Source organism: Haemaphysalis longicornis, unplaced genomic scaffold, assembly GCF_048455015.1.
Source record: "Haemaphysalis longicornis isolate Haplotype H1 unplaced genomic scaffold, Haemaphysalis longicornis Haplotype H1 scaffold_3, whole genome shotgun sequence".
NCBI classification, from domain to species: Eukaryota; Metazoa; Arthropoda; class Arachnida; order Ixodida; family Ixodidae; genus Haemaphysalis; species Haemaphysalis longicornis.
The window spans coordinates 97,655,020-97,676,170 of NW_027526335.1; the positions used below are offsets into that span (position 1 = coordinate 97,655,020).

The 21,151-nt window shown below is 50.9% G+C and overlaps 1 protein-coding gene across 1 annotated transcript in view; it reads right to left on the reverse strand.

Annotated features, from left to right (window-relative positions):
- The window catches only part of LOC144174916 (uncharacterized), a 129,908-nt gene that overhangs the window by 38,657 nt on the left and 70,100 nt on the right, over positions 1 to 21,151 (reverse strand). The window contains exon 2 of the mRNA XM_077703901.1: positions 21,107 to 21,151. This exon is cut by the window's right edge and continues 316 nt beyond it. Coding sequence (XP_077560027.1) covers positions 21,107 to 21,151 — 45 coding nt within the window. The remainder of the gene's footprint in view (positions 1 to 21,106) is intronic.

The window sequence follows — 21,151 nt, forward strand, 5'->3', positions numbered from 1 at the left end:
GGATGAAGCAGCCATTGACTCTGGACAGTGCCCCTTATTCATTCTTGGAAAACATCGAGTATAAGTGGGCCGCTCTCGGCTTGCTTCCGCCGAGCCATACAAAGACAAGAGCGGTCTTTCAATATACTTTTTTCAGCTTCCGATGCTTTTCTCACCGTCGCTGGCCAATTCCCCTGAGTGGGATGACGTCCAACGCACCACTAACACCTTCCCTATTCCAGTCAGGGTGTTGTGATTTCAGCGCAGTCGAGGGTGGTTTTCACTGATAATCGTTGGCAGGCGCTACCGGCAGCGGTAACACACCTCTGTGGGGTGACGCCTAGCCAAACGATGCACGCAAAGCAGACGGTGGCTGTTACGAAATTTAGCACTAGTCAACTTCCTTACTAATCTTGCGTGGCATTGACAGTGACTGTTTTGAAAACTTTCCACATACTTATAGTTGGGATGAATAGCATCTAGCTTATAGGCCAGTTTTCGAGTAGTATTCATGTGATCTTCATTTTGTCATAGAGTCAGTGGTTATCGCTGGTAGCGCTACAGTGCCTTTGCTGATGCGGCCTAGGGAAGCCCAGTAGGGAAACATTTCTCGGAACAATGAAGTTTGCTTACGTGCCTTTTTATGAACAGGAACATTTTATATACACCCCCACCCGTCAACACCGCTGCCCCGCTATTTTACCATTCTTAATCCACATTAACCCCCTTACTAATTATTACTATCAGGTATTAGGCGTTGAATAATTAACTTTTCCTTACCAGTAATCACGTGTCATCAATTAGTCATCAGTTGACATGCACACGCCACACACACCTCCCCACTGGCAACTCAGCTTCAGCACTGAAGAGGGCGGTCCAATCCCAAACGTGTTTTTTTTTTACGGCGGTCAGTTTGGGACCATTGAGACCATTCGCGTTGACGTCGAAGTTCACTTTCAGCGTTTTACAATACATATGAGGCCTTTTCATTACAAAAGACTCTTATGCAGTCGAAAGTCACGAGGAACCGTTGTGCATTAATTGGGCCCCGATCGAGGGACACCATAAGCGGCATCAAAACACAGTGAGGAAGATTCCGTGACTATAGTCACGGAATCTTCGCCGTGTTTTGAGAATAGCGCCTAAATAATGACGCTGCGAAAATTTGGGCGACGATCGCGCCTAGCACGCCGATTTTTTGGCGCCACCTGTCATCCAGCATTGCGGCAGTTCTGCTGCCTAGGGTACAACTCTACATCCAGCCCCCTTCTCTACGCCGCAGCAGCCCCTGTCGCAGAGTATAGGGGAGTATGAATGAATGAAACTTTATTAATGATACGGGGGGCTTGGTAGCCTACTTGGGGAAGAGGGGACAAGGGAAAGGGAGTGGGGCGGCCGTCAGAGTCGTCCGGTCAGGTCTGCCGCTCGCACGAACTTCCACAAGGAAATGATCGTGCTCGCGGCGTCCAAGTGAGGGGGCGGGGTTGTCCATTCTTCCAATGATGTAACGCCGGCACCCTTGTGCCTGTTCCTGAGCGGTGAAAGGCCGGGGCAGTCCCACAGTAGGTGCCTTAACGTTGGAGAGGCACCAGTATCGCACGTGCAGCACGTCGCAGTGGCTGCCTGGTCGCCCTCCTCGTTCTGATCGGTGATGTCCGCTTGTGGGTCACCGCCACGAGCTTTTTTGGATGCAGCGTGTGCTCGCCACTTTGCCAGAACATCTTCGTAAGGGCAGCACCTGTCCTAGCCTTGTATAATAGCCCTTCCGTACCGCGCGGAAGCCCTTTGGGAAGTGGGTGGGGATTGTGCGGCACCTTCGCCCTCAGTTCTCGTTTGGCTTGCACCTTCATCCGCTCGCGTTCCTCGTCCGGGTCACAGAGCAGCGGAGCCTGAGGGACTGTGTCAAGGGGGGACGAGCGGAAACGTAACAGCTCGCTCGCCGCGTCATGGGCGGCGCCGTTTCCGATGCTGCCCGCATTCCCCGGGACCCAGTCCAACCGCACCATCACGCCGTAGAGCTCGTGAAGGGTTGCGCAAGCGACTTTCACGTTGTGCGCCAAAGTGCCCGCTCTAGGTGTCTTCGTCAGATTTTTGAGGGCGTCCAAAGAGTCGGTAAAAACGGTGAAGGTTTGTCCTCGCGCAGAAAGTGGGCTGGTCCTTGCACATTCAGTCAACTTCTCTAGTGCATAAAGGATGGCCTGCAGTTCAAGTGACCTCACAGGTTGCTCTTGGCAGTATTGAAACGCCTGCGCATCCCGCTGCTGTCCTCGGACGGCAGCGACCGGTCCCCGGAAGGTGTCTGGGTCCCAGGCGGCGTCCGTGAAGATGGCGTTGTCCTGGAAGTCAGCCCTCTCAGCAAGGGCGGTTCGTTGGGCCGTGTGATCCCTTTTCGTGCGTCGGCGCGTGACTGGCTTCGTGACACGAACCTGGACGTCGTCCCAGGGAGCGATCGCGCGGAGCACTTCTATCTGTTCACCCAGCTGTTCCCCGTCCAGCTCTAGGAGCGACTGGCCCGCTGGCGTGTAGAGACGGCGGCGATCGTGTCCTGCCTTGCGTTTATAGGGGAGTCTAAATACGCAGATACCGATGAGCGAGGACGAAGAAAAGAACGAATAAAAGAAATGGTTGCGGATATTTTTAATCCCTTTCAAACAAACCCCAACTATGGGGGCTTACGCATTCCTTTACTGTTTGGTGTGTACCTATGGCCTCATCTATCTCTCGTGCGTCTCGATCTCGATAATCCCTTCAGAATGACGACTTTCTCCAAAGCCGGCGGTTAGGCCAGTGCGCCGTAGTGTCTTGTCTTTCTATCGCACCGTGTGTGCGTTGTTATATATTTAGGTATTATGTACCAACTGGCCCACGTTAACCCTATTTACACTTCTTAACTTTATTTATATCCCGGGGTGCACAATATTGTACCAACTGGCCCACGTTAACCCTATTTACACTTCTTAACTTTATTTATATCCCGGGGTGCACAATATAAACCGGAGACTTCACCTCGAAGCAACAAAGTTCGAATGGCGGGTCCTCTTTAGCACTTGCTAAAAAGAATAGCGCTAGTTTTGAAAACTAAACAACCGATGGCGCTGGGTGCTTTCACTTCTCTATCGTTTACGAAACGGTACAACGCGTCCCCTTGCGTGGTTTACAGTTAAGGAGAATTTAGGTAATGGAGAATCCTGCCGCTCTGGAACAAGCGGCGCCATCTCCTGCTCCTGACGCCGACTCTTTGTCTACTTTATCGAACAGGGGATGGTGTGACGCCATTGACAGATGGTGGGAGATGACGTATACTGGAAAATCGCGCCATTATAACGCTGATTGTGTGATTCTCCCATGCGACGTGTCGAATAATAGAAGAAAAAAATCGGCGTCAGCGTGGCCACCTAGCTGAAAGGGAGAGATGGCCTATAAGAGATAGGCGAAGAGGGAGAGACGGGCATAGGCCAAAGAATATTTACACTTGACGAATTCACTGTTCTTGAGAATAAACAGTAATCACAGATAAGCAGAGGGACTACTGTATCCTCAAGTAGCAATAAGTGTAAGAGTTAGGCGAAGTGTTACAAAGTGCGAATGTTTCACGTACTCAACACAATTACCTAGAACCTTGTCAAAGATTTTTGAAATAAGGACATAATTTAATGATTGTTATCAATATCATATTTTAATTCAGTAAGCTGTTTTGAAAATATGAGCTATTTCTTGGCAAAACGTATGAAGACATCCAGCAAACCTTCTCTCGCTGCAATTTTCTGAGGACTTCCCCCGAAGCAAAAGGTACAGATTTTGATGAGGCTTGCGGCAGCTAGGTATCGTCCCCGTGCACCGCAGAATGTTCGTTGTTATCCTCCCTTTTCACACCCATTTCAGCCCCGTGACTTCCTTCCGTATCCGGAGGTGTCGTAGCCGCGGAACCTTTCAACGTTCCGCGCCTCTTCAGCCGTACCCTCATACAAAAAGTCATACCAACACCCAACAGAAGCGCCGCCACCAGACAGAGGTTTGATGTGACGTCGTCGTACGCATCTCGCACGTATTGCGATACGAGGATCATAACGAAACTCATTCCGTGCGCCGACATGGTCATCACATTCCAGGCCGTCCCTTCGGACATCGGGTATGTGATTTCTGCCGCCAGCTCGAGACCCATCTGGATGTAGCCCGCCATGAAGAAACCAAGAAAGGCGCAGGCCACCAGGCAAAGGAGGCGGGACCCAGCCTTGGTAAGGAAAGTGTAGCCGAAGAAACCCACGGTTGAAAGCAGGTAGACTGTGAGAGCGACCTGCTTGTACCTTCCAGTCTTGTCAACTGCCATACAGCACAGCCAGGGACCGAAGAGACCAGCCAGGATGATAGACAACCCTAACCAGCCGGCAAAGCGCTCCTCACCAGGAAAGTAAATAAGGATGGCGGGGTTCAGCAGTGTACATACGGTGTAGAAAGCACCGGCGTTGAGACCATAGGAGCCGAGTAATAGACAGAAGTTCCTGTCTCTGAGCAGGGTGCCGATTCCCGCAGTTGACGTCGCCTTCGTCGAACAGCGATGAATCATCTCCGAGAAACTGGGTGGGTATTTGGGCTCCTCATGGAAGGCTACCAGTAGCGCTGACAGACACAGACAGCTGAAGACAGCCACAACCACGCACAAATGAGTCAACGACGTACTCACGTTGTGAGCTTCCACGACGTTTGGGGGGATGATGAATCCCAGGGCGATGCCCACGTTGTTGGCCAACACACAAATAGAGCGGGTTCTTGAGATCTCTTGGTATCTGAACCAGGACGAAGCTAAACGACGTGGTAGGCCTAATAACAACGCTTGCGAAATCGCAGGAAACGCTTGACCGACCAGGACGATGGTGAACTGCCCGGGATGCACGGCAAACGTCTTGATGGCGGCACCGATCGCCGTGCAGGCCGCTGCTATAAGCACCGTGTCTCGAAGGCCCAACTTATCAATGATCCACGCCGATGGGAGGGCCAATATCAAGTGCCCGACAAGATACAAAATGGACGTCAATGATACCACCTTCTCGTCGACGCCAAAGTGGTCTTTTATGACGCTGGCAATGATTGCGTACTGTAGCCATTGAAACGCGTTGATCATGTACAGCGAGCAAAACATGATCAAAATCCAGTACCTGCGCGACATTGCGGTAACCACGACGTCGGTGAGTAAAGCTGAGACAGATTCAGTGAAGGGCGTTGCCATGAACCTTGAGGCCGTGTCTTTCGAATCATTGCTTGATGACCGTGCAGAGTCCCCTGCGGCCGAAGAGGCGGTCATATCTTCCTGCTTTTCCGTTCCTGACCGGGATGGCGGCTGTTGTATTTTCGGCCGTGACAGTAATTCTGACTCTTCGATTTGATCTGCTTCAAAGTTCAGCATGGACTCAGGGCTGTAGCGATAGCAGGTCACATCAGCCACTTCTCCAATGATATCCGCACTCGACGATCGCCTAATATGCGCAACTTTCCTACGACAGGCTTCCTTATCTTTCGTCGCAGTTTTCGGAATCGTTTTGCAGGGGCTGGAGTCCATCCCAGCTGGCGATTCTTGGACATCGGCTGCTAATATCGGCTGGTAATGAACATCCCGGTCATTCGGTGTAAGACCGAGTGCACGCCCTGCAGCCTCGAGAATGGGCGATCTCCTGCCATCTGCACACTCCGCCAGTGATCTGTCCTTCTCTTTCGTTCCGGCCTTCGCAAGAATACTACTCGCCATGTCCGGTATTACCTCTGATTCGTGCTTCGGCCAATCTTTGTAAATTGAACGGGTGCGGTGCTTTTGCTCACCTTGTGATGAACGGTTAAGTGGAACAGGAAAATCCATAGTCCTTGACCGGTTCACCAGCTCCATGAGAGACTGAGTCGTGCATTGAATTGCTGCTGCTATGGTGTCAACGTTAGGTCTGTAGGGCACAGCACGGATGTTTTGCTCGGGAGAGATCATGCCTGCAGGATCCGAGAACGACGGTTCCCCGGCAACGCTTACGTTAGCGAATCCAGCCGGGCCGACTTCCTTCGGCAATGCCACTTGCGTGGTGTCTGAATGCGTAGGGGCGCTCGGCGGGCGTAGCGCTCGCGATACTATAGGGGCACTGCAAGGAACTTGAGACAGTGCACTTTGCGTGCCGCCTGCGTCTAAGGCCGTTACGAAGGCGCTGGACTGCTCGGATGTGCTTGCGTCTTTGGCGGTGCCTGTCATCGCGGACTCCGCGGTGGCAAAGTTCTCTTTTTCAGAGGCTTCAGGGGCAGAGGACTGACTGCTACTAGAGGCCTTGCCGAAAGTGACGGCTGGCTGCGACGCGCTACGACATGCCAGGGCTTGCTTTATCCCGGTTGTGCTGTCCATGAGGCGTTCTTCGGCTTGTCCTTCCGCCTTTATGGCGTTAATCCGTCGGGGAAGAACGGCTTGCGGAGACTTTTCATCGACTTCCGGCGGAGCTTGTGCTTCATGACCACTTTTAGCATCGTTCGCGTCCATGGCCGACCACTGGCAGACGTGTCTCCACGACAGATCGCAGCCCTTGGAAGGAAGCACACGGCTGAGTGGTGAGTGCACTCAAAAAGTAACGTAGTTCCTCTCCCCGGGATTGGTCGCGTTGGAGTGCTTCTTCAGACTCACGCTTAGCACTGACTGATATTCGGAAGGTGCGTGTGACACGCAATCTGGACCTGAATGATGCTGATGATGATGGTTATAAAGAAAAGAGCGATCGGGATCATGACCATCAAAATGGTTGCAAAAATCGCTAAAATGAATGAATGGTGATGATGACACCTTTCTTTCGTTTTAGGGGTGAAGCACCTTAAGGCCGAGCTGGTCCGGCGTCCGGCGTCGGTGCTCACGGCATAGCACCATGTAAATCGGAACATCTGTGAACAATAGGTTCACAAAAGGCTGACAAGAACAAAATAACAGGTTCACAAAAGGTTACATAGAGAGAGAGAGAGAGAGAGAGAGAGAGAGAGAGAGAGAGAGAGAGAGAGAGGGGGGGGGGGGTTTGCGCAGCTTCGCGTGGCTCCTGAAGAGCCGTGCCGCGCATGCGCGAAGAGCATTGGATTATTTTGGATTGGATTGGATTGGAATAGATTGAAATGAATTGTATTGGATTAGATTTGTATTGGATGGGGTTAAATTGAATTGTATTGGATTGGATCGGATTGGAATTGTACTGTACACACGCGTTGTCACTAATTTACATGCGTCAGTGGACAGTGTCACGGGTGATTCAAGGTAAGAACGATCCCCAGTGCTTCGCCCACGCGTCATAATTCACTTCGTGGAGTTGCGTGAATTTTTTTTAGGGACGAAGCACCATAGGGGCTCGGGCTGTCGGCGTCTCATGTAGTAACGGTACTAAAACATCAAGACACTCGTTTTTTAACGCCTCGCGCTAGAACGTAACGCGCACTAAAAGAGTACACCGGGACATTCGTTTTCCAGCGCCTCATGCTTTAACGTTTCCTTTCCATGGGTTGGGCAAAAACGCATACTAAAAGCACACACCGGAACACTCGTTTTCCAAGTTTTGCAAACACCTCGCGCTAGCACGCCTCGTGCTTCAAAGACACGAGACTTTTACAGCAAAGCTGTATACCTCTACACCGCAATTCTTTCATCACCGTGGCCAAAAAACGCCAAGGCGCGAAGGCCTAAGACGCCGACTGCTCAGCCTCGAAATTGCATTATACACTTCATCATAACTTCGATACCATGTCATACATCGAAACTACATCATCGAAACACATCACACTTATGCACTGCATGCTTCGCCCCTTCCCAGGTTTCACGTTAGTGGAGATAGCCCGGTCTTAATGTCTTGACGCCAGTATACCTCCGTCATATTCCTTGCCTAGTTTCTCTGTTGGTGCTTTCAGCACCAGAGAAAGTAGTACTGCCTGTTTTTGCGGTTGTAAGACGAACTTAAGCAAGAAATCTGGTCGGGAAGTGACGTTATACAAAATTGACCGCAAACTGGAGCAGCACGTGAGGGTTTCCTCGAATGTTTACTGGCGGCACCACTGTGTTCAGGCGTCTTACACAGCGGTAACTCATATAAGGGTACTCGAAACAGCAGTTGCTTTATAATGATAGGTCATGTAAAGTGTGCCAGTACGCCGCAGTTAAAACACGCAAACGGTTTCTACCACGGATAAAGTCGTAGGAGTCTACATCTGTCCCCTACGACAGCTCGTAAATAAAATGGAAGGATGACAATACACGAAAGAGTGACTGACCTTTACTTTTGTCGCACAATTACATTCGCTTCATGCAAAACTGGAGCGAAATACATCGCCAAGGCAATCGTCCCACGGATGCGACGACAGGCAGAATGTTAGGCCAAAAGAGCATAGTTCTCCCTAAAATTTTCTGGCCGCAAATTTCTCCGCATAAAGATTTGTCTTAACGTGCCTTTTTCAGCGGGACATTCTATATGGGGAGACACTGACAAGCGCCTACTCGCGAGCTTGGAAGTGGTTTACATTGAGAATCTCATCGCTGAAGATTTTTATGCGTTCTTTATTACCTTAAACCCGTCTACAAAGAAAATGGGCCGTCTGGACGAAAATTGCCCGTTACGTTTGCTTTTACTTTCGTACATTTCGTGTTGTTCTTGCTCTTTCGTTCCCTGTTTTATAAAAATTTCCCTTGTTGTACTCTAACATGCATGTATCCTTTGTATTGTGTTCCACAGAAACGCATACAGGAACTCAGTGTAATTATTCGCTTTCGTAGTGTCTGTGATCCTGCATTTGTCAGTTTGTGTGCTTATTTGCTTTCGTAGTGTCTGTATGAGTTTTTGTGTTTTCGTTTCCCTTCACTTTCGCACATCATGTTCATGTGGAGTAGCAAGCCAAGCTCGCTGCCAGGCTGACTTCTCTTCATTCATTAAAGGCATTCCTCCTCCTCCTCGCGCGAGGTGTTCTTCGGGTCAGAGGTTAGAGCGGGCGCACACGCGGGTGCACGAATGGACAAAACTCTGGAATTCGGTCAGCTGTTCGAGGTTCCACGCAGATGTTTGAAAGATCTGCCCCAAAAAGTATTCTTGTGCATTGGTGCATCACACAGCAGGAATAAGAAAACGGTTGTGAAGTAAAGAGGTGCAACACAGGCGCTGACGTGGCCTATCATGGTGTAATCATTAGAGGTTTTTGATATTTGTTTTGGTTTCAGTAATTTTTTTATGCGGATGAAGCAATCAGCGTAGCGGAGATGTACGCGCAGCCAGATAATGGTTGAAAAATTGTGTACATGGTATGGTGAAGGCGAAACTTTATAATAAACGAACTCTGCGCCGCTGTAAAGAAAGGTCGTAAAGACCCACAAAAAAAAAAAAACTAAATGCTCCCTTATTGTCAAGGTATACGCCCATACCCGTGTGCCAACAAGATGATGATGTAGAATCAATGGGATGAGCTCTGGGCGTGGGGAATTGTGTTGATCGAAGGCAGTCGTCCCCGGCGTGTTTGGTCAGCAGCGCTGTGTATTCCCTGGCGTGGATGCAGCGGCGGCGGCGGCGGCTTTGGCAACACAGTACGAAACCAGCGGCAGCGTGTCGGTGGCAGCGGGTACCGGCGCGAGAAGCATTGATTCGCGTCGTTCGCCACATGCCGCCATCGATTCTCGATTAAGACGACACGCCTCGTAATACAGCCGCGTTACCTTGGTGGCCTCCACGCCCCCGCACTGCAGAAGGGTGGAGGCCCTCTTCGCGTGCTCGTTCGGCTTGACCGAAACTGGTACGCGCTGTGACGGCTCCTTTCAGGTCTGGTCTGACCCTCCGGGCGTTGCTCTCTCTCTCTCTCTCTCTCTCTCTCTCTCTCTCTCTCTCTCTCTCTCTCTCTCTCTCTCTCTCTCTCTCTCTCTCTCTCTCTCTCTCTCTCTCTCTGTCTGTCTGTCTGTCTGTCTGTCTGTCTGTCTGTCTATCTATCTATCTATCTATCTATCTATCTATCTATCTATCTATCTATCTATCTATCTATCTATCTATCTATCTATCTATCTATCTATCTATCTATCTATCTATCTATCTATCTATCTCATTTAGGGCATTTAGGCGCCCTTTTCCCGTTACAGACTCCGCTGCCGCCTATGTAAACGGCCGGATTTCCCCTTCAACTGGCGGTTTAAAGCTTGTAAAAGAATTTCCGACCTGTTGCCCCTTCACTCGCTCCGCAGGTACCATGAATGGCAAATGTCGCCGCATTCCACATGCTGCTCGGAGGACGCTGACATAAAATTTGTGGAGGGAGAAGTCGAAGTGCCGTCAATAAGTGGACGGCGAATTTGAAATATGCAACGTTCAAAAAGGTTCGTTTCACTGGAAGCTTCTCACTTCATTTCACGTGAATTCGTCTTGCTATTCAGCGTGTGAACTTGACAGCACGGCCTTGTCTAACGGAACGAAGACCGCTGAAGCGATGCGTCGCGGAGTGTCTTTTCTCTATAGCTGCACTCCGTGTTTTCTACACCTCAATCAGCAGCCGCATGTGGCGATGTCGTAGACGAGCTCTTCATTCCAGCACATACGTAAGCGATCACCACGCGCGTAAGCAGGTGCGACGGCCACGTGAAGGAAGAGAATCGACCGATTCTGCTAATGACAGGGGGCGTCACGAGTTAAGTGCAAAAATTCAAACGATCCAGCAGAAGCTTAAATTACTCAGGGCACCTAACTTTGCCTGCGGGCTTTGAAGGTGAAACCATCATGACTGCCCTGGCGGTACTCATCAGGGACTTCTTTACTGCTGGATCGTGTTTGCGACTCTTCCTGCGTATTTTGGCGCGAATTACATCGAGAGCGACACTTCCTACCCTTTTATCCCCAATATCGGAGTTCTCCGTGGCTGCGGTGTACCTCCTTTACTTACGGGCCTTCACGTTCTCTTGTCATGCGCTATGATGTCAGCGCCGCATGGGCTGGTCTAACTCCTGTTCCGCCGATGGTGACTTCATGAGGACGCGTGGTGGTAGAGCGCTCAGCTACAACTCTGCGGACTCGGGTTCGGTTCCACTACGAACTGAAATCTTTTTTTTTACTTTTATAGCGAATCTTTTTACCTCTAACCCTCAAGGGTTCTTTTGCCACCCTTGGTGTCAACAGAAACCTCCCGCGAACAAATAAAAGAAGTTACTCGTACCGCCAGGAATCGAACCTGGAATGAAGAGAGAAACGGAGTGAGAGCCCGTTGTCTTACCGATTGGGCTACGAACCCACGCGGAAATGGGGGAGACAGACGGTGCACTCACCGAGCACATCTGGGGGTTTACCCCCTGCGTTCTCCCTGAATGCCACGTGATAGCGTCACGTGACCTCTCGCGCCGATGTGCGCTCCGTCCACGGTACGTGTAGCGGCCTTGCGCATGCGCTAGGAGTTAGTACGAATTCAAGGAAGCTCAAACTTCACTTCTCACTTCTCCTCCACACTTCTTCTCTGCCGCCGATCTCGTCGCCTCCGTTGGCGGCGGGACAGAAGGAGGAGGAGAACTGAGATCGTCTAACACCGGGTTTGAGCTTCCTTTAATTTTATAAAATTTTACGCTCATGTGCTTCACCAATACAACTCAACCAACCACCATTCGTGGATCATGCAATGATTTGACTTTAGCAAAGAATATCTCCTTGAAACCACCTTCACAGGGTGACTTGGCGCGCATATTTTTTTTTACTTTGGCAGCCATTTTATGTACCGGGTGAGAACTAAACCGGTTCTTCACGCAATGGCTTTAGCGTTAATAATGTATTTTTATAAAGAAATTAGGGCAGTGATTATTTAACAAATTCAGTTTCATCGTGAGGAGCGGCGTCATTGTCTCACTCCTCCTGACCTTTTTATCATAAGCAGAAACCACATTATATTAAGCTTCTCGCGGACCAGATACATTTAGGCGTCACCTCGTGGCCACCGCTGAAGGACCACGCATTCAAAAAGCTAGAGCCTAAAACGAACAGGGTAGTGCTGTGACTTAATACTAACCGCAGATTGCGTAAACCATAAATTCGCTACACGAAAAGTTACTATGTCTTAACCGACCGTGTGACATCCTCCTGCGTCGCTCGCATTCGGGAGTGATAGCGCGAATGCACCACGCAGCAAAGGGAGCGATAGACATGCTGACCAAAATTGGTCGTTGCCGCCGCATCGAAAGCAGACCAGAGATAGCCGCGTGCGGGACTGTTTTATACCTCCTTCGTTGGTCGGTCCAGACTGCCAATTAAGAGCTAGAGTTCGTGCTCTCGGGGTTGGCGCTCACGCTGCTCCCCTAACACCCTCAAGAAGCGCGCGGCACTCGCGCGCTTTCTGGGCGATTTCACTGAACGACTTCCACGAGTGCAGTATCCGCCTACCTTCCTCTCTTTCTTTTATCCCGCTTCCCGCACGCCGTCTCTCCTTCCTCCGTAACCGGCCACATCTCCCAGCGAGACGGCCACTTCTGCGCCGTTAAACCAAGTGGGCCTAAAGTTCGTCCTTGCGGCAGGCGCAACGTACTCAAGTCGGCCGAGATGTTTCCGGCGTAAAGTTCCTCCCTCCGTAAGGGCTTCCCTCTCGGCCTGATGCCTGCTCTGCTAAGCAAGGCCGGCTGCCAATAGGTCGTTGGCAAAGGAGAGAGAGAGGGGGGAAAGGCCGTAATGGCGAAGATTCGTAGGCCCTAATGGCCCAAGACTGCAGTGCTGGGAGCGTTCGCGCCATAGGCTCCCGAGCGCGCGCACCTTAACGTCCGAACACGCGCGAGCGCGCGCACAGTTGCACGGGTGCGATTCCTCGAGCGGACGGGAAGAGGTCAAAAAAAGAGTAAGCCGGAAAGAAATCAACGCGACGGGCGGCGAATAAAAATCAGCCGGCAAGGCGAAGCGAATGAACCGTGCCACTGGCGTGTGGCAAGCTGTATTGCCCTTGCCGTAAGTATATATAGAGAGGAAGAAAGATAGAGGCGAAGCGGCCATAGATGGAGGCGCCACCGCCATATACCGAACCGGCCCGTTTCACTCTATCCACGGCAGCTGCGGCTATCCCGGGCACGCGTGGGTAATGGCCGAAACGATTTCCCTTGCTGATCACGGTGCATTCCAGGGGCAAGACAGCCCGGCCGGCGGCGGCAGAGGAGGCCCACAAAGAAGGCATTAAGGATCCTCAACCGCCACGCGGCAGTTTGCCGACGCGCAGACCGCGGCGGCCGCCGTGTGTGCGGCTGCATCAGCGGAAACGCCAGCTTCGTAACTCCGATCCAAATACCCACCACTCTTCCTCTTCTTCTTCTACGCTCACTCCGCGACCGGGGAAGGAGTAAGCCGGCCGGCGTCTGTTTCTTGTTATCTTTATGGCCGGTTAAGGGAGGGAGACGTCTCCAATGGTCCATTAATGGCTTCTAACGACTTCTGACCGGTGCTTTCCCAATGCGTGCTCGCGTGCGCGCGCGCGCGCGTGTCTGGCTGCTTGCCGTAGCGTGGGACGAGGGAGGAGATGGATGTAGGAAAAATAAAAGGGGAAGCGGGGGACACGTCGGTGCATTCCGGAGGCCCGATTCGAAACGGATGCCGTGCCGGCGTAGTGGAGCGTGTTCGGCCGTCAAGCAGCCCCCGTCGTCTCGCCTTGCGTCTGTCCTTCCGGTTGCTCCTCTTATTTCCCCCTCCGCCCGTTGTCATTCTTGTTTGGTTTTATTTCGGGGAACCATTGTTTGGATGTTCTTTAGGTATATTCGCCCATTCCATCTCCCACCTCCTGTTTGATCCTTCTGCACATTAAACGAAGCCTTCTTCGTATTAAGTTCCTCCGCATAGAGTGGCAAATGAAGATATTATAGGCGCCGTAAAGTTTACGGAGTACGGCCGCTCAAGGGCGGAAGTACAAACCGAAAAATACAAAGTGGATTGTCTTTAAGATGTGCTAAAGTTGTAAAAGAATAAAACTAATGAAAATTTACACAACTCATTCGGAACAAAGCCGTAAGTCCTGATGTTTCCGCGCAAAATTTTTTTGACGGTCTCTTTACTTCCCCATGTCTTTGTATTTACCCAAAATGACTTAGACCTATATGATTCTGGTTTTAACCAGCATCTAATTTTCGTGAAATTAGATCACCTCTTAAGGTAGAAAAAGCTCATTGTTGTGGACCGAGCACCCAGATTTCTTATAATATTTCAATATGACGCAATTGTACATCCCAAACCCCTCAAGGGTGGTTTGGGGACGGGGGCGTCGGTTCGGGTTTTGATCAAAGTATATATAGACAGCCCTAAAACGTGGTACGACGACATTACGAACGTGGGCCGACGGTTTGCTCTCGGAATTTTATAATAATCCACAACTAAGGAAAGTGCAGAAATTGCGGAGCTTAAGAAGATCATTGCAAAGCAGAACGCTCAGATATTAGAACAGAACGCCCAAATAAAGGGGCTCATGAGGAAAATAGATCAATTAGTTGCTAAGGCAGACCAGGGGACGGTAAACGACCAGGCAGAAATAAACGGAGCTGCGGATGCCCCACGGAAAATGCCCCGTAGGAGGTCACCCCCTCCGACTCCTAGCCAAACACAGGCACCGCAGAAGCAGGAAGCCATGGAGGCTGAAGAGGCACAGACCAGCGCAACGTCTACGCAGCCACCTGTTGAGGAACAGAAGGAACTATCGTATGGCGAAACGATCATTCTAGCGGCGCTGAAACGCATGGAAGATCGAGTTAACACGCTCGAGACTAAACACGTGAAGTATGCGGCACGAGTGGCGGCCATCGAGGTCAGAATGAAATCCACATTGTTAAAGAAGGAACAAACGAGTAGGATCAAGGAGGCTATCTCAAAGAGAAGGGGACGGCTAGAGACATCCGCCAACGAGGACAATGGCCCCAAGTAACAACAGGACTAAGAAAATGGGCCGCCAGGAGCCCACGACCATTTTTCAATGGAACTGCAGAGGAATTAGATTTAAAGACACGGAATTGGCACTTTACAAGAATTAGGTTGAAACTAGGCCGGCCATTCTTGCGTAACAAGAGACAAGGGGAGTCCCAAAAGTTCCGGGATACGTTGCGTACACCGACCCAACCAAAATGGGTGCGGCGATACTAGTGGAGAATCGCATAGCAGCTACTCAACACCTTACTCCACAGGCAGGGTGTGAGCACACGCTGGTAGAAATACACGCAAAGGAAATTGGCAACAAAAGTAATATTTTCGTCATGAGCGTCTACTGCAGACCATCGCAAAGACAATATGAATTCGATCGAGTTGTGATGGACGCGGAGAAATTGGCCGGGAACAGGCCACTCTTGATTTTGGGCGATTTCAACGCGCCACACACCCTATCGGGATACAAATTTCAACCCAAAAGGGGAAAGGCTTTGATCAAGACTATGGAAGACCTCGACGTTTCTCTACTCAACGATCCCGGAGTACCCACAAGAAGAGGCAACAGTGTCTCCAGAGATACAACACCAGATCTGTCATGGCTCAGCGGAACGCTGGATATCTCGTGGAAGTGTGAGGACGAGAATTTGGGCTCTGAACACACCATCATCACACTCACCATGCGGGGCCCAGACTTCCGGGCCAAGCTGGGAACAGCTCGCATGACGCACTGGGATAAGATGCGTGCATACACACAACAAGACGGCGAGGGCGCGGACGAAGGGGAGCCTCAAGATACCTCGTACAAGACATGGGCCGATAAGCAGAAGAATTTCCTCGACAAATTCACCAAAAAAATTGTAACTACAACGAAGGTACCTTTCGTCGACAGCAGGCTCGCTCACATGTGGGCGGCCCGGCATTCGCTCACAAAGCGCTGGAAGAGGCAAAGGCGCAACAGGAAGCTCGCGCGTCACATAGCCGAGCTTAACAACGAAATTTCGGAGTACGTGGCTAAGCTCAGCAAAGATAACTGGCTGCAGGTATGCGACGGCCTTCAGGGGCAGTTGTCCGTGAGCAAGACATGGAAACTGCTGAGGCACCTCATAGACCCCGCAGGCAGCAAGACAGCAAACAACCGGTTGCTGACGAAGGTTTTAAACACGTACGATGGAGACGGCGACCGGCTTATAACGGCCCTAGAAGACCACTATCTTCAAACGGAGCGAGGGCAACACCCGACCCCGCGAGAATACACAGGACCCAGCAATGAAGACCTCGACAGGCCGTTCACGATCTCCGAGTTGTGGACAGCAATTGACGAGAGCAACATAAAAAGCGCTCCGGGGGGAGACGCCATCACCTACAGGTTTCTCGCCAACATGAGTGGTAGGACGGCACAATCCCTGCTCGAACACATAAATAAGGCTTGGGAAACCTCACACCTCCCGCCGGAGTGGAAAGAGGCTGAGGTGCGATTCATTCCCGAACCGGGCAAGGCCCCCGCGATCGAAAACATGAGGCCAATATCGCTGACCTCCTGTGTTGGCAAGGTGATGGAGCGCATGGTTCTACGTCGCCTTCAGGAACACCTTGAGATCACCGACCAACTTCCGAAGACGGTGTTCGGGTTCCGCAAGCATCTATCAACACAGGACGTCATGCTACAACTTCAAGAGCTGGTGATCAAAAGAGCTACGCGAAACAGCCCCAGGGCAATCCTCGCCCTAGACCTCAAAGGGGCATTCGACAATGTTACTCATGCTAGTATACTCACTAACCTCAATGAGACGATGTGCGGGCAGCGCACTTTTGGATATGTCAAAGACTTTCTGTCCTCCCGTAAGGCACGAATATCAGTGGGTGAAGAGCGGTCGGAGCCCATTGAATTGGGGGAGCGGGGAACCCCACAGGGAGCAGTGTTATCACCACTCCTGTTCATCATCATCATCATCATCACCAGCCTATCTACGCCCACTGCAGGGCAAAGGCCTCTCCCATTATTCTCCAATTACCTCGGTCCTGTGCCAACTGTGACCAATTTATCCCCGCAAACTTCTTGATCTCATCTGCCCATCTAACTTTCTGCCGCCCCCTGCAACGCTTGCCTTCTCTAGGGATCCACTCTGTTACCCTTAATGACCAGCGGTTATCTTTCCTTCGCATTGCATGCCCTGCCCACGTCCATTTCTTCTTCTTAATTTCTACTAATATGTCTTTAACACCAGTTTGCTCTCTGACCCACTCCGCTCTCTTCTTGTCCCATAATGTTACACCTATCATTTTCCGCTCCATTGCCCGCTGAGTCGTTCTCAATTTAAGTTGAACCCTCTTAGTGAGCCTCCAAGTTTCTGCCCCGTAGGTGAGTACCGGTAAGATGCAGCTGTCATACACTTTCTTCTTCTGTTCAATCTGTTGTTCAACTCCTGTTCAACTTTCTGTTCAACTCCTGTTCAATCTGGCCTTACTGCCACTGCCACGTCTGCTAGACCAAAAGAGCGGCTGGCCAGGAAGCGCCCCCTGTATTTACTAACCGACACAATTAGGACGGCCTCCGGATAGACTATTTCCCCGGAGCCATTAGCGCCCGCCCAAATGCTTTCGTGACGGTGGATGACGACGGCGGGTTAAGAATGTGCGGGAGGCAAGCGTGGACCACCACTTAATGCTCGCAAGGAAAGCGGTAAATACGGCACCTCCACAAACTTAGCGTAGATGGAGACGGAGAGAGGGGGCGAACCCAATTTCGGTCGGCGTCGTCTCAGAAGGCGTTCCGTTTAAATACCGCGCCGTTGCAGGAGGGGGAAAGGAGGCCTCCCTGCGTCTTGCGCGCGCGCCGGGACTAATGATGAACGCAGTTCCAGCGAGGGTGCGTCCGAGCTGCCGGGGTCTAAACGGCATCACGCACCGGGACACTGGCGAAACTCAATCCCGCGGCCCAGTGACTCGGACGGACTCCGCGACCTTACTACGACAACTCCTTCCGCTCCCCTTCTTTCCCGTCCCAACACCTTCAAGTTCAGGAGGCCTGGTCACAGTCGCGTCACCATTTCGGCCCGCACTTCGGCCTCGGTTTACTTTTATGAACAAAAATTAAGGAAACAGTGCCACCAGAGGTCGATGCGGTTGTTTTTAGTAACATGAAGGGAGCAAACTGCAGGTTGGCGAGGCGCATCGCAGGCATTTCGACATCATGGATGTGTTTGGGGTGCGCGCGTGGTCCAGGCCTTGACAGTGGAGCTAAACCCTTCTCCTCGCCGTCGTCTTCGGGAAAGGAGTAAGAGAGGGGAGGGAGGGTGGTAGCATTGGAATCGGCGCTCAACGGGGTGTAGCCCGCCGCCGCGGCCACCCGGTCGGTTCACGGCTGTATTCGAGACGGCGGCAGTGCCGCTTACGAGTTAATTCTCTGGGACTATCCGTTGCCGGAGCTGCGTGACGGAAGAGATAGCGCGTGCGGTGACGCGCGCACTGGGGGGCCCGACTCCCTAACCCTCTCCCTCAGGACAGCTGGCTAGAACACTGGGACAGTCAATGGTAAGCGGAGAGAATGAAAGGGGGGCGACCGACCCAGCGACCATCATAGCCCATTTAACGCGAGCTAACGGGTCCCCGCCAGATCCCTATCCCCCGTCCCACTGTATCAGTGTATACGAAGAACGACCGATCTGAACCGTCTCCGAACGGGTTGGATTCGACCCGTATGGCCCGCCGCAATCTGCGATTCGCGGGGAAGGAGTTAGTCGATTGCCCGTGGAATCCACCGTGCCACCGGGCGCAGTCGGCCGTCGTACGCTCTTAATTTCCCAGAGCTGTGCTGCGTGATTGTCAGTGTCGACCTAAGTAATTACGAACGAGTGTGTGTGGGCCTGTGGCGTGCACTTGAAATACATTGAAGGAGTGGGGACGTCGCGGGAAAGAAAAATTAGTGGAATGAACAGCCTATAAGCTGATCCTTATTTCCACAGTCTACATAAATGATTCTCAACGCACACGTATCTCATGACCTTTTTAAAACGGGGGAAGTGCGACATGACTCGATGCTACAGACATGATGCCAAGGGTTTTATTTGAATGCTTGCGGATGTTTATGTGCTTACAAAGATCGGATAATGAAACAGTTATTGCACTGGAAGTCGGAATATAGATTGCAGATGGAGAAGTCCGCCTTTGTGCCCAAGCTCAAAATTGTCGATTACGTCACCGAAGTGTTACTTCCATTTTCGAAAGATTGCTTGAAATGCTTGGCAGAATTGAAATTAATGCATCTGCTAATTTTGCACCATTTCCCAACACAAGGGAGAATTTATAAGCAGAATTATACCTGGGCACTACAAAGTCTGATGAAAAAATTCCCCGCATTTCCCCGAGGGGAAGAATGTGAAAGTGCGAATGCACGAGTTGAATTTTGCGTGGTTCGGTAATGTTCGCGAAAGAGAGATCACACACACACACACAACTACAAAGAAAGAAAGATGCATTTATTCACAGACACCTATTTGTGTTGTTGTACTTGATTGCTAGAGCGGATCTCAGCTTTGAAATTTCGTGTCAGTACTCCTTTAAGCAGGTGCATTAGCCCTGCTCACGCCCGATTCTTGGCCAATCCCCCACGTGGGTATGTGGCATGTCAGCGGCCAGGCAGCGCGCGCCCATCTCCCCCCGTTGCCAAGGAAGACGAGGAGATTCCTGGCCAATCCCCCACGTGGGTATGTGCCATGTCAGCGGCCAGGCTGCGCGCGCCCATCTCCACGTGCGCGGACATCGCCGGTGGACGCAGGTTCAGGGTCGCTTAAGAAGTGCATTGCACTTAACATACTCGCATAAGTAGTCCATGCGCCGAACACTCATAACGGTGGTCGATTCGTAAAACTGAAACACTAGATCACTAAGAGATGCTCCATTGTGCAGATTTTAATAGACACGCCTACCGCGGGCTCCCTGAGGAGGAGGAGGAGGAGGAGGAGGAGGAGGAGGAGGAGGAGGAGGAGGAGGAGGAGGAGGAGGACTAGTCAGATTGGTTCAGTATTAAGGAGGCAACGGAAGTTGGGTCGAAAGACTAACAGAAATCTTCAGGTTTGCCTGTAAAGCGTGCTTCTTAGCAGGTAGAGCCATCATGCGGTGAAGGTTGAAGGCTGCCAAATTAACTCTGGACTCGTCCAGTAGCGGATAACCCACTGCAGCACAACACACCGAGAGTGAAATAAACTACCGCATAGGCACGTATAATGCCCGCACTCATGCAATTAAAGCACCCCGTAGTGTGAGATACAAAAGACGTCAGAGAACTGCCAAGTTATTATCGATGTATAAGGCGCATAAGTGGGATTGTGAGATTTATTGGTTGGTATGCCAAACGCGATGTGGAAAATTGACCGCAACCTTCTCATGGAAGCTGTCATTTCTATTGGTAATTGTGGATGAGCATGTAACTGTGGAATCTGTGAATCGGACCTAAGTTTCCGACCATTGCTGCCATCGCCACTGAGCAGTTGACCCTAGCGCCATAGTTGGTATGTTAGGTGTATCTATATTGAGTCTTAGCGTGAAAATAGTTTTGAGCATAACGACGTCACATGGAACGTAAAACTCACAGTAAATGTCGGGCAGTGGTTGATAATGGTACATCTTCAAACGTAACGTTAGGGCAAACGTCCCGTCATCGCGTACTCAATGGAATATCAGGCCTTCCCACACCACCGTTCGCATCCACATACAACTGCTCAGAACCAGTGGGACCTCGGTGGCAGATGGAATTATACCATTCCTCAGCAACCAATATTCGACAAAAAGGCCTTTGGCAGATTCAGGTTTGTTTATATTTACGTCTCACCGCCCCATTCGTGTTCCTGTAAAATAGTTCTAGTTCCCTGTAACCGGGCCCTGTTCGTATACGGACGAGTGGGAAGTGCCGAAATATCAACAGAAATGAGTCACACACCAAATAAATAACTCTAGGGGAAAACGTCAAACAATAAAACATTGTCAAAATCAAAGAAAAAACTAAAAAAAAGAGAACATCCAACGCCCCTTTCTTTTTTTTATTTTCAGCACCACCCTGATCCGGTATTTTTCAGCCTTATAGACTTATTCCGAGACAGAAAAAATAATTGAAAGTAATTCGCCATAACGGGCTGTAGCGCCGTGATCCGCTCACTGCTATCACCCAATGTAATTCACATTTCCCGCCTTTGAAAGTGATTCGCCATAATGGACTCAACGAAGTAGTCTATATCGAAGTTTAGTGAAGGGAGCCCGCTTACCTGAGGTAGTCCCTCTTGCAGAGGATGAGGTTGGCCTTGGTGAAC